Source organism: Lepus europaeus, chromosome 4, assembly GCF_033115175.1.
Source record: "Lepus europaeus isolate LE1 chromosome 4, mLepTim1.pri, whole genome shotgun sequence".
Taxonomy (NCBI): domain Eukaryota; kingdom Metazoa; phylum Chordata; class Mammalia; order Lagomorpha; family Leporidae; genus Lepus; species Lepus europaeus.
In genome coordinates this window covers 164,565,910-164,585,263 of record NC_084830.1, presented here as the reverse complement: position 1 = coordinate 164,585,263, position 19,354 = coordinate 164,565,910, and the positions used below count along the sequence as shown (strand labels likewise).

Genomic DNA, 19,354 nt, shown 5'->3' with positions numbered 1-19,354 from the left:
TGTTCTGTAGACATCCAAGAAGGGCTGTTCTGTGAGCCTACTTCTGTCACAAACTATTCATCCCCAAATCTCTGCCTTGAGGGAAATGGCCGGCTCTGCTGTTGAAACAGGCATTCGTAGCCTTTGGGTTTCAGCCTTGGAGAAAACCTGTTACAGCTTTCTGATAGGAACATCTAAAGTTACGTCGTGATTCTAAATAATATACCTTAAACTTGCAGTCACCAGTAACGACAGAGCCTCTGGGGGAATGAAGGCTGAGTCGCTGGCCAGCCTCCACAGGCGTGGGAGGTGAGGGCCCCACACTTCCACCCCCACCTGGAGGTGCAGCAGGAAAGCAGTGGTTGTATTCTTACCTTAGAAACGAAGACCCCTGACGCTGGGCTTCACAAAGCACACAAGGAAGTGACCTGCTGACTTGGACACAACCTATGCCAGGGACCCTTTCCCAGCATAGCTTCACCTGTGGTTGGTGCTAGGCCCAGGCAGGCAGTGCATCGGGCTCTGTGCAGGGGCCACGTAGTGGGGAACGGCTGAGTCACGGGAGTGCGGGGCAAAGTGGAATCTGGCCTCCTCACTGTACTCTCATTCTGGGACACGCATGCAGCCTAAGCAGGAGAAACCTCAGCCGTCGCTGGAGGGAGTTTTGCAACACCTGTGATGACAGAAGACCCGCCTCCGGAGCTGCTAGTGGGTGAGACACTGGCTTCCAGGTTTGTAAGACTTTACTATTTAAAGATGCTGGAATCCATAGTGTGATGTCTGGCTCCAGTCCCAGCTTCTTGCTAATGCATACCCTGGGAGGCTCACCCTGGTGATGGTGCAAGTGGCTGGATCTCTGACACCCACATGGCAGACCTGGAACGAGTTCCTGGCTCTGCGCTGGCCCAACCCTAGCTGTTGCAGGCATCTGGGCAGCACACCAGGAAACTCTGTCTCAAAAAAAGTGTTAGCAATACAACTCATACAACATCAACAATCAATTATAAAAGTGTCTAGAAATTTTTATTCAGATACATTTCATGGCCCCTTAAAAACATTTTCATACTAATTCATGCTCTAAATATAATTTATTAGATCATAAAAGAATGATAGACTTCTTAAAATCTATGTATTGTACAGCTTTCACTGAATTGCCAGAGATGGTTTTCACACTTAACTATAGAGACAACAGAGTAATGACGGAGTTACAATGTCCTATGCTCAGGCCAGCCTCCCAGCGACACTGAACACAGGGGTTCGCAGTCCCTGAGGCACCTCTGGAATCCAATACATCACAGGAAACTGGATTTCAGCTCCTGATCTAAGAGCAGCCAGAGCTTCCATGTGCATTCGGGGGGGGAGTGTTCTGGCATAAAGGATGCAGGGTTTCCAGTCTTGTAGTTAGAGTTTGCAGCCTGAGTCGGTAAAATGTCCTCCCATTAGAAAAAGACATGGGGAGGAAACAGTTCTAGTGAGTGGGATATCACGTGACGCCACACAGCAATCTGCAGTTTCAAGTACATCCAACTTCCCGAGCACTGAAGAGATGTCTAACATCTCTGATCTCCAGCATTTTATAACTAGAATATTCAGTTCGCATTTTTGCTACTATTCGAGTTAACACATTTTATTCAAGAGTCACTTGAGTCTCTTTCTTGTATGTTAAAGTAGGTACTATGTACTAACATAGCACTAGGCAAATATTTCCAACACATTTCTGACGCAGCCTAAGCCCTGGTAAATACTAACGATATATTCCTAACAGTCAGACATCCTATTTAGCAAGCACTATAGGCGCTCTCCTTGAGAAAGTAACTCCATGAAGTTGTCTCCTTCATCTCAGAGCAGGACAAGTCAGGAGTCTTGTACTTTGGAACTGCTTTTCAGGCGAGTAGCCGCTGGCACTCACACTGGGGCGAATCCCTGTCAGTGAAATGGAAGACTAGGAGCATCTGAGCAGTTTGGTACACCAACTAGAACTATTTTGGATATACTGAGTAAAATAAATATTATTAAAATTTTGGCTATTTTCTGCATAGCTGTAGAAAATTATACATCTGTCTCATCACCATGCCTACATAGCAGACTCAATTATGTTTATATCAATCCCAACCCACATGGATGAATTTATCATTATGGTATTTGAGATGAACATTCAATGCATTTTCACACAGCTCCTGAGCTTAAAACAACACACACTTCGCTTAAAACCAAATCTTAACATAGCCATGTTCCCATCTGCCCTGGCAACCGTGATGAACAGTCATTAGGTGTGGGTCTATAGCAGGCAAAGGGGATTTCTGGGTGATAGAAAGATTCTAAAACTGAACTGTGGTGACAGCCACACTTCTAAAAAGAAGAAAAAGTCACAATTATAGACTTCCAATGGGTAAACTGAATATTTGTAAATTATATCTCAATAAAGCTATTTTTGAGAAAAGTAGAGCTACAGCCCAGTAAATCTAAAGTGCCACCTGGAAGCTAGATATGTTAGGTGACTGAAATACAATCCTGTTTGATGTGTCACATGACTTGATATTAACCCATGGTGAATTTTCATTGTAATACTAACACTCAGTGGTATAGGAGATAAGGACAACAGAACCCCAGATTAGCTGTGGAGTTTCTCTGCACCCAGGAATCTCCCAAGACAGACAAACCATAAGAGACCTCCTACTGTACACTGACAAAAACGCAGGCAGGAAAACAGAAAACCAAAGCTTACATTTAGCAATTTCCAAAGGAAACTGAAAAGTAAACTGCTAAATTTTTTCCCCATTGCAGAAAAGAAGTTACTCAATTTAGAAAGGGATACTGGTGGTCAATAAACCTACAGATTCCTTTCTGCATTGCTTCTGTCAGATGTTACATTATTTTTCAATCCAAAAACCAGAATAGTCCTTAAGACAATCGTTAGAACACCTGCATATTCAGTAGCCAAAAAAAGTTCCACTTTCTCAGAATGGGTCTAAAGAACTGACTTATTTTCACCAGAAGAACAGAATGGAGCAGAACATACCCCGGACCATCATGCACTGGGGCTGGTCCAGCACATCCATACAAGGAGAATGTGAGTTTGCCAGGAACTTGCCCAAGCTCCCTCCCATTTCCAAGGCTCACTTTATCTCCAAACATCAGTGAGGCAGTGGAAGCAGTGCCACTGAATGCGGACATTCCCTGATGCATGTGTTCATACACAAAGACTGTTAACATGCACTGAGTTCCTCATTTTAGAAATAAACCACAAGGTGGGCAGCAGTTCAAAAGCCAAGGAATCACCTGGAATGTCCATTCAAGGAAGCCAGGGAGCCCCGTACAGCCCATTCAAGTCACAATTATCAAAGGCCAGCTAGGCACATGTTACAGTTCCAGACTGAAGTGCCATGACAACTGGGATTACCCACGATGCAATCTGAGATGAGCACGCACGGAGCCTCTGCTGACCAAGACTCTAGGGATGACCGTTGGTACCTGCGGCCACCTCAGAGCCCTGCAGCCAATGTGCTGTCTCCAGGGCACACCTGGCGGCTTCTTTGGATTATAATATTCATGCATAAATGGTTTAAGACAGATGCATATAAAAACAATTTTAAAATATATCCTTAAAAATTGCTATACAGTTATCAAAACTAAATTGCATTTTAATTGTACCTGCAGTTATCTGATACCTTCTCATTTGGTATCTTTCTCATTTTTGGTCTTTTCAAAACAAAGCAGTAAAAGTCAATCCACAGTAGTGCAAAAGTCAATCACCAAGATAACCTTTATAAAATACAGAGAAGTGCCTTTCTCCTTTGTCTAAGATATGGGCAGACTTGGTGCTACCAAAAGTAAAACCCTGATACTTAACTTCAAAAACAAAAGTTGGCAAAATGTTCATAAGCCTCTAACACAGACGACTTTAAGCTAACATGATGAAGCTTGTGCTGTCTCTAATGTCAGTCCCTTAAGAGTGGTCAACCACATCTCCAGCGTGTGTACTCCTGTCACTCTCCATCCCTAGACACACTGTCAGCCAATCGATACACAATTAGCCGAGAAAGTCACAGTGCCCTCTCCTAGATGGCTGTTCACTTTAGGAATACAGTCTTCACTACCGAAAACATCTCCAATGTGCCTACAGGCTATGCAGATTTTTACAGGCCCTGCAGCTGAGACAAAGAGCAACACGGGGCACGGGGTTGGGGGGAGGGGGCGGGAGGGATCATGGCAGCACACACATGAACCTGCTATGGATTCCGCAGGGCTTTCCGTAAGTCTCCATAGAAGTTGGTGAGCGTGCCTGCCATGGCTGTGTCCACCGCAGACTGAGGAACCATCCCACGCAGGTCTGTCTGAATGTAGCCCGTCAGCAGACTCTGGTGTGGATTCTCCTTAAGTGGAACACAAAACCAGCCACAAGGATGGTTATAGCCACGAACAAATTCTGGTCTCTTTTCACTCCAGTCAAGACTTATCCCTACAAGGCAATTTTAAAATAACATGAGTAATGATTGACACTAGTCTGAAACTCTCATCAAAACATACTACCAAATTATTTAATTTTTTATTATTCATAGATGAAAATTACACCCAAGAGTGACCATGACAGTGAAAAATATTAACTACCTAGGACGATTCTGGCAGGGGCTGGTACATGGGAGAAGGGGAAAGCTCCAACCTCATCATTAAATGACTTCCTGCCCCCTGGTACCTCCTTGGAAACTACAGATCTTCACTACAGCAGCCCAACCTCAACTTAGTGCCAGCTATGAAACCTATGGAGCCACGAGTCCCCCAGGTACACCACACCTGCTGCTGGACTCGCTGGTTAGGGATACTGACCTACGACTGCTCAGAAACCAGCAGCCTTCCGATGGCATTTTTCATCTCGAACAGCACACACAGCTCCAAGCAGGAGGCGTGCTGTCACACACACCGGGCCTACGCCCCCCAGATCTAGGACCAGGGCACTGTTCTCGGAGCACTGGACCCCTTTCTCCGAGGTGGTCATGTGATCGACTTCTGCCATCTGTGAACTCGGGAATGCTATTTAATTGGGAACAAAAGCCTAGATTTCAAAACCCTTCCAGACGTTGTTATTTTACAACCTAGCATCTTCGTGATTACAGAGTCACTGGGGGCCTGGAAATACGTCTCATGTGTCAGGAAACAGGCGGACTAGAAAACTCAGGGATTTATATCCAGGGCTCGAGATTATTACCACATGATAAAAGTCCTTCCTTATAGCCCACGGTGTAGGAGAAATCCACAAACTCTCTAGGAGAAATGATGTTCCAAAGCTGGCCGGCAGTCGTGTAGCGCATCACACAGCAGTTCTGAAAGAGATTCACACACCACAGCAATCTCTGGTGACAAACTGACGCCAGTTAAAATGCTGCGAACTGTTTTCACTCCAGATTTGTGTTATCTCTAGTACAGAGGAGACATTTTGGGGAATATATATGAAAATGGATTGTTTAAAACCTTACATAGCCACCACTGGAAGAAAACAGTTACAGAGAGTTTGGTCTCAAGGTTATCTGCAGTACCCAGATCAACTACAAAATTCCTTGAGCATTTTAGTATCAGAATCATGAATAAATTGGGAGAATTTCACATGTGTACTAATTGATTATCTTGCTCAGTACTTTATCTTACTTGTTCTCCCAGAATTTTCTGTAAATCACTTTGTTTGCAGAGTTTTCATCATCCTTAAACAATTTTTAAAAACTTAGTTTGCTGATTATTTGGTAAGGGAATAATCAACATCAGAAGTAATATTAAAATGTTTTAGGAAAAGAGATCAAATAATAGAGTTTATTATATTGGGCTACCTTAATCATGGAATAATCTTATGTATTAGTGTAAGATCTGATGATTGACATTAGCTGTATGAATATTTAATAGTTGTACTGCAAAGCATTTTGCACCCTTTTTATGACCTAATTGACAAATATTTAAATTATGGTGCAATTATGCTTTGATACTTAATAAAAAGCTGTTTCAGAAAAAAAAATGCTCACACCCACACACTCTCATTCCCACATCAGAAGCAATGTTTCTTGGGCCAGGGCTGTGGCATAGTTGACTAAGCGTCCACTTACAGCGCTGGCATCCCATATGGGAGCTGGGGTTCATGTCCCAGCTGTTCCTCTTCCTAACCAGCTCTCTGCTTATGGCCTAGGAAAGCAGTGGAAGAAAGCCCAAGTGCTTGGATCCCTGTACCCACACGAGAGACCCAAAGGAGTCTCCTGGCTTCGAATTGGCTCAGCTTCGGCTGTAACAGCCATCTGGAGAGTGAATCAGTGGATGGAAGACCTTTCTGTCTCTCCCTCTGTAACTCTACCTCTCAAATAAATAAAATCTTAAAAAAAAAAAAAAAGTTTCTCAATAGTTACCTCTTCAAAGTGCTTCAAAATATCCAGTGAAGTCATTAAACTATCCCAATCCAAGCGACAGGGCCCCGGACGGATATGGTCGACTACGGTATTGACAATGTCATCTATAACACCTTGGGCTTTGTAGCTAGAGAAGGAAAAAAATGAAGTCAAATGTGAGTAGAATAAAAACTTCAGCATGCTCTTAGTTCAGAGCTAACTTTCAAATCAAGAGTAAAAATTAAAAGGGACTGAATTCCAACAACGCAATGATATTAAGTTTTCCCAATTATTTAGTTAAAAGAATGCTTTATCCTAAAAGCTAGCAATAAAACTAAAAGTCTTCATGGCAGAGTAGCCACAAAAAGTCCACAGAACATGCAATGTTCCACCTGTATATTATTATTTCTTCAGAAGCCTCAATATATTAGTATACGTGTATTTTTTACCTTTTTTTTAGGATTTTATTTATTTGAAAGGCAGAGTTACAGAGAAAGAAGGGGGAGAGACAGCAAGAGAGAGGTTTTCCACCAGATGGTTCACTCCCCAAATGGCCACAACAGCCAGGGGTGGGCCAGGCCAAAGCCAGGTGCAAGTGTCTAAGGCCATCCTCCACTGCTTTCTCAGGCTCATTAGCAGGGATCTGGATCACAAATGGGGAAGGCAGGACTCAAACCAGTACCCATATGGGATGCTGGCAGAGGCTTAACCTCCTATGCCACAGCGCCACTCCCTTACCCTGACATTTAATGGGGAAAAAAAAAAAAAAAAAAGAAACCAAAAACCAAAAAACCCTCTATTAAGAAGGGAAAAATTGATTCATGAATCTATCAGAACCCAACACATTTCCAAGGCACATTATACATCACTGGGGAAGAAGGTATCTTCCATACATGGTGCTAAGTTCGGTAGTTATACTTACAAAGAAAATAAAACCTGGGCCCCTGTTCTACACCATTTAAAACAATCAAATGCAAAGAGATTCAATGGCTCTGTATAAAACGTGAAACATTAAAACCAAGAAAAATGTGAGACTGTTCTATAGGACTATAGGAGGATTTCTTGAATCTGTAAAAGCACAAACCGGGCAGCACTGTGGCTTAGTAGGCCAAGTCTCTGCCTGTAGCGCCAGCATCCCATATGGGCATCCGTTCATGTCTCACTTGCTCCCCTTCCTATCCAGCTCTCTGCTATGGCCTCGGAAAGAAGAAGACAGTCCCATGCTTGGTCCCCTGAACCCACAAAATCCTGGCTCCTTGGTTCAGATCAGCCCAGTTCCAGCCATTGTAGCCATTTGGGGAGTGAACCAGCGGATGGCGGACCTTTCTGTTTCTCCCTCTGTTGGTAATTCTACCTCTCAAGTTTTTTTAAAACACAAAAACACATATACAGAATATCGGTTAGGATTAAAAATGTACATACAATACACAAAAACAATTTTTTAAACTAGCCACAGACTGTTGGAAGATACATGGAACACACAGAATTGTTTACAGAGGACACAGGAACAACTCCTATAAACCAATGAGAAAAAGACAGTGCAAAGAACCACTAGCAGAAGGACATAATAACCAGAGATGTCAGTAAATATACACAGGATGCTTCCTTCGCTCATAAGCAAGCAAGTACAAGATGCCATTCACTAAGACTCTGCAGATTGGCAGGTATTAAAAACTTGATAACAAGTATTAATTGAAAGGGGACAAGAATTCTTAAACTGCTGCTTCAGAGAACAACTTGGCAAAGTCTAGTAAAGTTGGATGCTGGACACCTGAAAACCCAAAGAAAATCCCACAGATGCAACAGGAGGCAGTACCAAGAGGTCTGCTTTAACTCTGTACTCTAGAGACAAGACCTGACAGCTTGAGTTCAATAGGCAACTGCAAACAGATATACACTGTGGTTCTGGTTTTCTCTTAACCCCCTTCCCTCCGTGGTAGCTAACTAGTCACCGTGGTTCTATCAGGATGATCTCCTAAAGCGCCGAGAACAACCACCTCCATCAGCACCCATCCCCATCCCCACCACCACCGCCGCAATTAAAAGGGACCCACAACTGTGCTACATATTTAGCCTGTTTTCATAATTTAATCATTCAATTGAGTCAAGCTATATGTAATTTTAATATTTTAAATAATGCTGTGATAAAACCGCAAGTACTTAAGTCACTAGGAACTTTCTGATGATTTCTTCAAGATAAATTCCTACAGAGTACCAGGAGGGCCATGCACACTATGCTAGGAGACCAAGATTACATCAGACATCCAGTGTTACTGTGATCACCTCACACCAACTCAGGCCACAAAAGACATGGATACTCGTAAGGCCTTTAAGTCATAATGCCAATCTGCTTTTCAAAACCCTTAAAGTTTTAAAGGCAAAATTTACCAGCAATGGTATTTAGTGATTTTGTATTATGTGTACTTCTATTATGTTTAGCAGTGTCTTGAGTTACACAAAACTGTAGGAACTTACAGATATCCATTAAATTCTTCTGAGGGCTTTCTCCAAACTGTTACATCTTTCTAGAAAAATGAAAACATTATATGGTGATAATTTCATAGATGGAACCATAGATACAAAACTGACAAGTTCATGAGTCTAGAGCTTGTCTTTCAATTAAACATAACATTCTAAAAGATACATAAAAGTTATCTGTGAAATGACCCAGATGTGAGTTCTCTCTGTAATTTAAAGTTCTTCACATCTGGACTCAAAGACGATTCAGTAATGGCAGAATCTCAGTGGCCACCGAGACCCGCCTCAGTCCAGTCTTATCCATGTGTCACTGCTGAGACACTCAGACTACAAAACTAGAAACACTAAACATTTCACTCTGAAATTGTTTATGCTTCAAAAAAATTAACAATTCACATTATAACCTTGCTACCTAGAGTTAGCTCTTCATTTTGTCCACCAACCATCTCCCAGTTAATTTTGATAATCAATGGCTTGAGCACAGAATACCCAGGAGAGGTAGAGCAGAGAAGTCGTAGGTGCCCATGCTGTCTCCATCAGTGCTCAGTGTGACGATCAGGTGTCAGACTGGTAGAGAGCAATCCTACCACCACCCGGCCTTGCTGACATCTAAACTTACCAACCATCAAGGACTGCACTTCCCTAAGCTAGCAGCGACACACCTCATTTACTAAGAAACTGTTTGACTCTGGCTTCCATGAGCCCATTCTCCTATCTCCTACCTTCAGAGCTAATGACAGCAGTGCAGAATTCCCATGGGTATCTTTCTTGCTTGTGGGATGTTAGATTACCAACCCAATCTGTACAACTGTCTATCTTCTACATCCAAAGTGTGGTCTCTTTGCAGATGAAGCTCCTGACTGTTGTGGCAATTTGGGGAGTGAACCACTGGATGGAAGATCTGACTTTAAATAAATAAATCAATCTTAAAAAAAAAAAAAAAAAGTGTGGTCTCATCTCCACATTTTCCCATATCATTTTGAACAATTCACTAGACAGAAGACACATGTATCCCAACATATGGAGTGAGTAATGGGATTAATTCTTACCGTTTTCTTCACAACACGCCACTGATCACTGTCAATGCTGTGGTACTGGATGAGAGTGTTTTTAAGTTTAGTCGAAAAGGCAGCAGCATCAGCCAGGCTTTCCATTTGCTCTCTCTGTTAGAGACCAAGATCAGCATCAACAACACACAGTTAAGAGGCAGCACACCAAGGTCCCCCATCTCTGCACAAAGGAATCTCCTGGGGTGGGGGTGGGGGTCCTCACCTCAAACCATTGGAGCACAAGACCTAGGCAGAACTTTCCCAATGGCTTTCCAGGTGGGAACCATAGCCAGGGATGAGAACCACACATTCTGACAGTTACTAAAAGGACTCATACATACATACATTACATAAACAATAGGTAATAATTAATAGTAAATAAACAGATGGGAGGATGTAGGAGGCCGGATTTCTTGCACATGGGGCTAATTCTCAAATGCTTACTGCCCACTCTATCTCCCCAGTGAGTTCCAGTAGTCAAGAGATCCCTCCTCATACCAGCACACCCCAACACCTACAGTGTTCTGCTCCACTGGGTTCCTCAGGGGTCACAACAGGCCAGTCTTGGTGCTGACGTTGGGTCTCTGCCTCAGCTGTTTCTCTGGGCTGCTGATCACAAACCCTAACACAGCCAGTAATCTGTACCTTCAATTTCAGCTAAAGCCTGCCTGGCTTCCTGCCACACATGCGGGAGATCCAGGGAGTTCCTGACTCCTGGATGCAGCCCTGCCCAGCCTGGCCCAGCTCTGGTTATCGCATTTGGGAAGTGAACCAGCAGATGGGAGATCTCTGTATCTCAAATAAATAAAAATGGTTTTAAAGAAATTCCTATCCATAGTACAACCTTCTGCAAGTCACTCTTACTTTCTTCCCAGTGCTTATCATAACTGAAATTAACCGATTTCTTTGTTGGTGTACTCTTCCCTTTGACCACTTGATCGCAACTACCAGAGCACAGGTCCTTGTCCGCTTTTTCACCACTATGTCCTTCCTGCCTGGCACACAGCAGCCCCTGAATAATGTGGCTGAAGTGTTTTGCTTCAAAACAGAAATGATTTTGGTATTACTTTGTCTTCTCTTGGCACTGGGGTACCAATTTCTTAGCATAATTCCTGCTTTTCCCAATACTCTCTCTATTCTACCATTCATTAAAAGACAAAGAAATTTTAGGGAAAAGATTCCCATTACAGTTACTAAAACAAGTCCGGGGGAGATCCCAGATGGCTTATTGCTGAAAAGGCACACTGACCTCAGCCATGAGAAGACGCCGGGAAAACGAAGGCCACGTCCTCAGGGACAGTTGGAGAGAAGCTTGCAGAGAATGGACAGAACACGGACTCCAGGGAGCAGCGGGGGAGGGGACACGCCCGAAGATGGCAGCAACCCACCAGCGATTCCCACAGCACAATCTTCCCAGGGCAAGAGGAGGCGACCGTGGCCCACGCCACTGGTGGGTCTGACGGAGGGAGCGCTCCAGTCCTCACTGACTGCGTCCACCCCGGGGAACTGGCGGGGCAAGGTGTCCACGTAGCCCACCGAAGGGAGGCCACGTTGCCCTCACAAAGCGCCAGGCTCAGTTTGCTGAAGCAGAGCTGCAGCCGATCTCTGTCCTGACTCTCAGAGTGGGAGGCTGCTCACTCCAGGGACCGGGAAGCTCACGGCAGGGAGAGCAAACCCTCCGCTGCCTGTGAGAGGTCTGCCCAGGCCACAGAATGGAAGACGGAGTAAAGTGTGGCTGGATTCCAATTCCAGAAGTCACACTACAGAGCACACAGGTGCTCTGTGATCATGTGTCTGAGTGGATAGGGTGCGTGGCCTCTAGGCAGTGAGTCATCTGATTCACCATGGCTGGGAGATTGTGACCATGCCAGCCAGCGTCAACACCCCCTCACACACACTGATCACAGTCAGAGGAGCTCCACTACACTCAACCTGGGTGCCACTCTGGACTCTTGTCTCACCCACAGTGGCCAGAGCTCCCTGGCCCTCACCCAGCACACAACTCCGGATCCCTGATGTAAGCTACAGGCATTCCCCAAGCCACAGAGGCACATTTCCAAGAAGAGAGCCTTCAGGAAACAACAAGTGATTCATTCCCCAGATACAAAGTCAACAAAGACATCCAAGACACATAAGCAGGACTCAAGAAAACACAGTAATACATCAGTACTGGACTGCAAAGGCAGGGAGACTGATGAAATGCCTGAGAAGGAATTCAAAAGAATGGTTGTAACCTCACTCAGAAACAGAGAAGCAGTTACATGAAATAAAATCCACACACGCCATGGATGGAGAAATTCAGCAGATAGAAATAGTAAAGAAAAATCAAACCAGGGGCCAGCGTCGTGGCTCACTTGGTTAATCCTCCGTCTGCAGCACCAGCATCCCATATGGGCACCAGGTTCTAGTCCCAGCTGCTCCTCTTCCAGTCCAGCTCTCTGCTGTGGCCAGGGAAGGCAGTGGAGGATGGTTCAAGTGCTTGGGCCCCTGCACCTGCATGGGAAACCAGGAGGGGGCACCTGGCTCTTGGCTTCAGATCGGCGCAGCGCCAGCCGGAGCGGCCATTTGGGGAGTGAACCAACGGAAGGAAGACCTTTCTCTCTCTCTCTCTCTCACTGTCTATCTGTCAAATAAAAAAAAAAAAAAGAAAAGAAAAATTGAAAATTGATACAATCACTGATCCAACTAACCACAAAAAGGGAGAAGATGCAAATTAATACAATCGGAGATATAAAAAGCAGACATTACAACTGATAGCACAGATATAAAAAAATCAGGAATTATTACAGACAGCTATAGGCCAACAAATTGGAAAATCTAGAAAAAATGGGCAGATTTCTGGAAACATATGATTCACCAAAATTGCACAAAGACACAAAATCTGAACAGACTAATAACCAAGGCCGGGACTGAATCAGAAATAAAGAGCATCATAGCAAAGAACAGCCAGGACTGGACGGCTTCGCTGCTGAATTCTATCAAACTTCTAAAAAATAACTAATCCCAATAATTCTCAAGCTTTTCAAAGTAACTGAAAGGGAAGGAATCCTTCCAAACTCTCAAGGCCAGCGTTACCTTAATTTCATAACCAAAAAAAAAGATACTATAGAGCAGTATCCCCGATGAACATGCATGTAAAAATCCTCAATAAAATACCAGCTAATCAAATCTAAAATCAAAAGGATCATCCATCTGGATGATCTGAGATTTATCCCAGGGATGCAAGGATGGATGGTTCAACAAATGTGATACATGACACCAACAAGATGAAGAATAAAAACCATATGGTTATTTCAACAGTTGCAGAGGAAGCATTTGATATTGATAAAATACAACATCCTTTATTTATTTTTTTGACAGGCAGAGTAGACAGTGAGAGAGACAGAGAGAAAGGTCTTCCTTTGCCGTTGGTTCACCCTCCAATGGCCGCCGCGGCTGATCCGAAAGCAGGAGCCAGGTGCTTGTCCTGGTCTCCCATGGGGTGCAGGGCCCAAGGACTTGGGCCATCCTCCACTGCCTTCCCGGGCCACAGCAGAGAGCTGGCCTGGAAGAGGGGCAACCGGGACAGAATCTGGCGCCCTGACTGGGACTAGAACCCAGTGTGCCGGCGCCACAAGCGGAGGATTAGCCTAGTGAGCTGTGGCGCCGGCACAACATCCTTTAATGATAAAAACCTTAAAATCTTGGATATAGAAGGAACATACCTCAACATAGCCAAGGAATGTATGTATGACCAACCCAGAGCCAGCACCACATTGAACGGGCAAAAGTCAGAAGCATTTACGCTAAGATTCAGAACAGCACAAGGATGTGCACTTTCACCATTACTATTCAATGTAGTTCTGAAAGTATTAGCCAGTACCATTAGGCAAGAAGAAGAAATCAACAGGATACAAATTAAAGAGGGGGAAGTAAAATTATCCCTGTTTGCAGATGACATGGTCCTTTATATAGGTAAACTGGAAAAGTCCACTAAGAAACTCCTGGAATTCAGCAAAGTTGCAAGATACAAAATCAACACACAAAAATCAATAGCATCACTTAACAATAGTATATACACTAACAATGCTCTAGCTGAGAATTTGTTATATAAGTCCCATTCAAAATAGCAACAAAAAAATTTAAATGCCTTGGGATAAACTTAACCAAGGATGTGAAAGATCTCTACGATGAAAATTACAAAGCATTATGGAATTAAAATATAAAACAAAAAATAGAAAACTCTTTCATGTTTATGGATTAGAATATCACCCGGACTAGCGCTGCGGTGTAGTGGGTAAAGCCGCCACCTACAGTGCCAGCATCCCACATGGGCACCGGTTTGAGTCACGCTGCTTTACTTCCGATCCAGCTCTCTGCTATGGCCTGGGAAAGCATACAAGATGGCCCAAGTGCTTGGGTCCCCGCACCTGTGTGGGAGACCTGCAAGAAGCTCCTGGCTCCAGATCAGCATAGCTCTGGCCCTTGCGACCAACTGGGGAGTGAACCAGTGGATGGAAGACCTCTCTCTCTGCACTTCTCCTATCTCTGTGTAACTCTGACTTTCAAATAAATGAAGAAATCTTTTAAAAAAAAAATATCACCAAAATGTCTGTATCACCCAAAGCAATTTACAGGTTCAATCTGAACCCAATCACAATACTGAAGACAAAGTCTTTTCAAATCTAGAAAAAAAAAAAATCTCAAAAATCAGATGGAAACACAAGAGTCCCCCCAATAATGAAAGCCATCTTACACAACAATATCAGAGCTAGAGACATCAAAATACCAGATTTCAACTGATCACAGGGTGATTATAAACAAAGCAGTCTGGTACTGTAATAAAAGAGACATGCAGAGGGATGGAACTGAACAGAAACCCCAGAAATTAATTCATGCATCTGCAACAATTAATCTTTGACAAACAAGCTAAAATCATTCCCTGAAGAAAGCTCATTCTCAACAAATAGTGTTGGGAAAATCTCCACACGCACAGGTATGAAACAAGATCCCTACCTTACACCCTATATAAAGATCAACTCACCATGGATAAAGGATCTAAACCTAAGACCTGAAACCATCAGATTACTAGAAAAAAACAGAGGGGGAAAAACAGCAAGACACTGTCACAGGCAAAGACTTCTTGGGTAAGATCCCAGAAGCACAGGCAATAAAGGCAAAAATAGACAAATGGTGCTTACATCAAGCTAAGAAGCTTTTGCACAGCAAAGGAGACACTACAAAGTGAAGAGGCAACCAACAGGATGGGAGAAAATACCTGCAAACCATGTATCTAATAAAGGATTAACATCCAGAATATATAAGGAACTCAGGAAACTAAAAACAATCCAGTTAAATGGATAAAGGACATGAACAAAGGATGAAACACAAATGATTAAGAGACACATGAAAAAATACGCTCAGGATCACTAGCCATTAGGGAAATGCAAATCAAAACCACAATGAGATATCACCTCACCCCAGTCAGAGTGCTATCATCCAAAACTCAAAAAGCATCAAATGCTGGTGTGAAAATGGAGAAAAAGGCACCCTAATACACTATTGGTGGAAATATAAGCTGATACAACCATTATGAAAGACAGTATGGCAGATTCCTAAGAAATCTGCAAACAGATCTTCCATATGACCCAGCTATCCCACTACTGGGAATTTACCCAAAGGAAATGAAATCAACATAGGAAAGTTACTTGTACTCCTAAGTTTATAGCAGTTAAATTCACAATAGCTAAGATACGCAATCAACCCAGATGCCTGTCAACTGATGACTAGATAATGTGGATGGGTACACAGACGCGCAGATACACACACACAAACAGAATACAGCTGGCCACAAAAAAAGGATGAAATCTTGACTGCTGCAACAAAGTTGATATAACTGGAGTTCATTATGCTTAGTGAAATAAGCCAGACCCAAAAAGAAAAAGCATCAGATTTTCTCTTATTTGTGGTAGCTAATATAGAGTATAAAAATTTTAATGTACATGAATGAAATTCACATCTTGGAATTTGATCATTGTTCATTCCTGCTGAACAGTGGTGTTTCTATTTTTTACTTGAACTCTTATTAGTGGAACATAAAGTCTTTGCCTATAAAGTAGATTTTAAAAAAGTTATAAAAATCAAAAAAGAAAGGCAGAGGGAAGTATCATTATATTCTTAAAATTATCTACAAACTATATGAAATCTGCTCTCTTTATATTAATACAAAATTTTTAAAGATCGAAAAAAAGACTCAAATGACATCTCAGGTCTCACATCTTTATCGAAATAAAGCTGCCAACTGTCAACTAAAGACACACACACCGGAATCACCTCAAACATCTGTTGCGAGTTCAGCTGGTTTTATCTGTAAACAAGTTACAGGGCCTGCTGCCAAACAATTCGATTCACTCTGTTCCAGAGCGAGCCACAGTAATTTCAGTCATTTAATAATGTCACACAGGTCACTCTTTTGTCCAGCCAGGGTGGAACCACCAATATAACAATGAGAGGTGCCAATAAATCAAGACTGTAGCCAATAGCATAACACAGAGCACATACACCATCAAAACTGGTTAAGTACTGAAATTATACAGAAACACAGGAAAGTACATATAGAAAACTCAGTAATATAGAATGTGGATTTATTTAAGTGACACGAAATGTGCATTAAGTATACCTCCTCCCCAAGAGTGGAAGGTGGATGAGCACATTCAGAAAGTCTGCCAGTCAGCAAAAGTCCCTTTCCACTCAAGAGGCTACAACCTGAGGGCAAGAACACTGACCTGTTCAAGAGTAAACAAGAGGCTCAGAGAAGGTAATACAGCTACCACTGGGATCTCTGATTAAGCAATGTTCTTGAAAACCAGAGGTTGCCTATAGAGCCTGAAGCTGGCAGATAAGAGCATTTTTGCAATAGAAATCAGAGGAAATGGAAAGCAACTATTAACCTAAGCAAACATGAGTGTGCAAACCCAGTACAGAGAAGCAAGCTCTAACAGCTGTGAGAAGGAAGAGGATCTGGCACTTCGGTGTCGGCCTCAGTGACAACCCACTAGTGCCCGCAGCACCCAGTCAGCTCCCTGCTATCCCGGACCTCTGCTGGCCTGGCTGAGCTCCCTGGCTGCTTCCTGCTCTGGACTCCCCTGCAGACCCGGGCAGCTCCCATCCAGGTTCTCTCAGAGCATGTCTATTCACGTGTTATCCTCTACCCAACTGTAAAATCCTTTGGGGCAGGACAAGTGGCTCAATCCATGTTATACTCCTGGGTCTAGCATGCAGCAGGAATCCAGGATTGATAAGGTGTCGCAATTGATACCCACCTTCCTCAGCTTCGGAACACCTGAAAGTCCTGTTCCCAGAACGAAACGTGACAACTTCCCAAGGATGCTACTGCCCAGGTACTGGAGCCATCACCTGCTGGCTCTCAGGGGGAGCATGGGTGAGAGTGAAGAAGCAGACACGAGTAAACCCCCGGCACTCGGTACAGGTGCAGGTATCTCACAGGCAGCCTCACCTGCTGTGCCACAGCAACACCCTGCTTCTAACTTCACATGTCAGGGACAACCAGCACCGCTGATCAGACTCTAAGCAAGACGGTGGGCGGCCCTGTGGCCAAGCAGTGAGCAATGACCGCAGCTCTATTTTTATTCCTTAACTTTGTTTCCTAAGTCCTTATCTGTGAAGTGACCACTGGCAGTGCCCATGAGACAGCATATGTAAACAACTGCCGTCCGCAGGTGGCGCAAACACGAACCAGTGCACAGCTTTCTCCAACAAGCAGCCAGAAGCCAAGGACCCCCTCTACGCCGGGCGGTAAGCGCAAACCCCGCCGAGGGGCTCCAGCAGCCCCCAGACAGCTCGTCAACCTTCGCTTCATTACGACAGTGCACACACACCGCCGGGAGAGTCCGGACGCAAAGGAAGCACAGGGGTATCACGAGCAAGTGAGCCCACCTGCGCCCGCGCCCACAGCGACCCTCCCATCAGCAGAGGCTGCGGCCCGAACGAAGACGCCCTCAGGCCCTGGACGCCGCTGGTGCTGGGCTGCGAGCCTGTGCGGGGCGTACCCCGGTGGTCCTCGCCCCACTGGCCTTTATCCTCTCCTAAATGCATCCCCTGCAGGCAACGAACACCGGACCCTCAGCGCTCCTACCCCAACAACACCAGGGGCAGCCGCCACCGACTCAATCAAACGCTAAATTAAACACCGACAGACCACGAACAGCACGCCAGGCTCTCACGCACACGCCACGGAGACACGGCCGTGGGCTCTGCCCCGCACAGGGAACGTCGCACACCCTCCCACCTCTCCCGGCGAGCGCGCCCGGCAGCGCGTGCACCTGAGCAGGGCGAGCGGGAGGAAGCTGCGCGGCCCCCGGCTCCCCGCGTCCACCACGGCCCTCACCTCACAGGCCGCGGGGGCCACCCAGGTGCTGCACCAGGCCCGCGAGGAGGACACACGCAACTCCCACGGCTTTCGAGGGCACTCCAGAAGGCTTGTGGGAAAAGGGAATTAGAAGAGACCTCTCTAGTCTGCTGACCAAAACAAACAGAACTCTGAAACCCACGCAGTCTCCCCACAACCCGCATGTTCCAGGAACCTGAGAGACCCCTCCCGGGCCCGCCCGCGCCAGGCTCCACCTGCGGGGCCTCCAGGACCCTCGCGGGGCCGAGACCCGCACGGAGCTAACGGGGAGCCCCGGGGGCCCGCTCTCCGCCGAGCCTCGCAGGAGGCGGGGTCCCCCGGGCCGCGAGGGCGTCCTCTGGCCGACCCCGCCACAGCCCGCGCGGGTGGCCGGCACCGCGGGGCCGAAGGGCGCACCCAGCCCCGCCACGGCGACGACCGGACACGCGCGGCCCCGGGCTGCTCCCGCCCCGCCCCGCCCCGGCTTCCTTCCCCTTCTCCCCCACCCAGCACCCGGCACTGCGCCCCCTCGCCGGGGTCCCGCCGCCGCTCACCTGACGAGCTGCGGGAGAGGAGGCCACGCCGGCGACCGCGGGAACACCCAACCGCCCAGAGCCGCCGTCCGGAACACCGCCGGCTCGGCTTCCCCGCCCGCCGGGGCGCGCCAGGCAGCAGCCAATAGGCGCCGAGCCCCGGCCGGCCGCATCCAATGGGAGGGCAGCGAGGGCCACGAGGCAGGGCGGGTGACGCCCCAGCCCCGCCCCCGCCGGCGGGCGCGCGGGAGGACCCGGGGCGATGTTGGCGGAGCAACGTGTATCTGCTGGGATTGGCTGGCCGGGCAGCGTGCGGCGCGCTGATTGGCCGCCGGGAAATGGAGCGATCCGGCGTGCGTGTGGGCCGGCGGGCAGGGCCAAGTCGCGGTGGGCGGGGCGGCCGGCGCGTGCTCCCTCCAGGGCTGGGCGTGGCCTGACCTTTGCCGCCAGGCTTAGGCCTCCCCAGGAGCGGGCTCGGCGCGGGGCGCGCGGAGCGCCGGGCTGTGGGGTGGCCGCGTGCCGGCGTGGGCCGCCTGGAGACCCGGCGAGCGGGGCTTCGAACTCGACCTG

General features: G+C 46.2%; 1 protein-coding gene across 4 annotated transcripts; it reads right to left on the bottom strand.

Moving 5' to 3' along the window:
- Positions 1 to 976: 976 nt before the first annotated feature.
- STARD4 (StAR related lipid transfer domain containing 4) lies at positions 977 to 18,893 on the bottom strand. Of its 4 annotated transcripts, XM_062189332.1 has the most exons (7): positions 18,806 to 18,880; positions 12,220 to 12,488; positions 9,866 to 9,979; positions 8,814 to 8,863; positions 6,360 to 6,486; positions 5,183 to 5,297; positions 977 to 4,438 (listed from the first exon to the last, which is right to left on the bottom strand). In XM_062189332.1, the coding sequence occupies exons 2-7, from the start codon at positions 12,253 to 12,255 to the stop codon at positions 4,209 to 4,211; spliced, it is 672 nt and encodes a 223-aa protein (XP_062045316.1). In that variant the 5' UTR covers positions 12,256 to 12,488; positions 18,806 to 18,880; the 3' UTR covers positions 977 to 4,208. The 4 variants fall into 4 exon arrangements, with proteins under 4 accessions (XP_062045316.1, XP_062045319.1, XP_062045318.1 ...); XM_062189335.1 differs by lacking the exon at positions 12,220 to 12,488 and having other exon boundaries at positions 18,806 to 18,893; XM_062189334.1 differs by lacking the exons at positions 12,220 to 12,488; positions 18,806 to 18,880 and adding an exon at positions 18,252 to 18,342.
- Positions 18,894 to 19,354: the final 461 nt, after the last annotated feature.

Coding starts and splice junctions, on each gene's coding strand:
- STARD4 (XM_062189332.1), bottom strand. CDS start 12,255: ATGGGATGCTGGTGCTGCAGACGGAGGATTAACCAA. Junction 9,980..12,219: donor GCAGACGGAGGATTAACCAA/GTGAGCCACGAC, acceptor GGTCTCTAACAG/AGAGAGCAAATGGAAAGCCT. Junction 6,487..8,813: donor GAAGAATTTAATGGATATCT/GTAAGTTCCTAC, acceptor TTCCTTCTCTAG/CTACAAAGCCCAAGGTGTTA.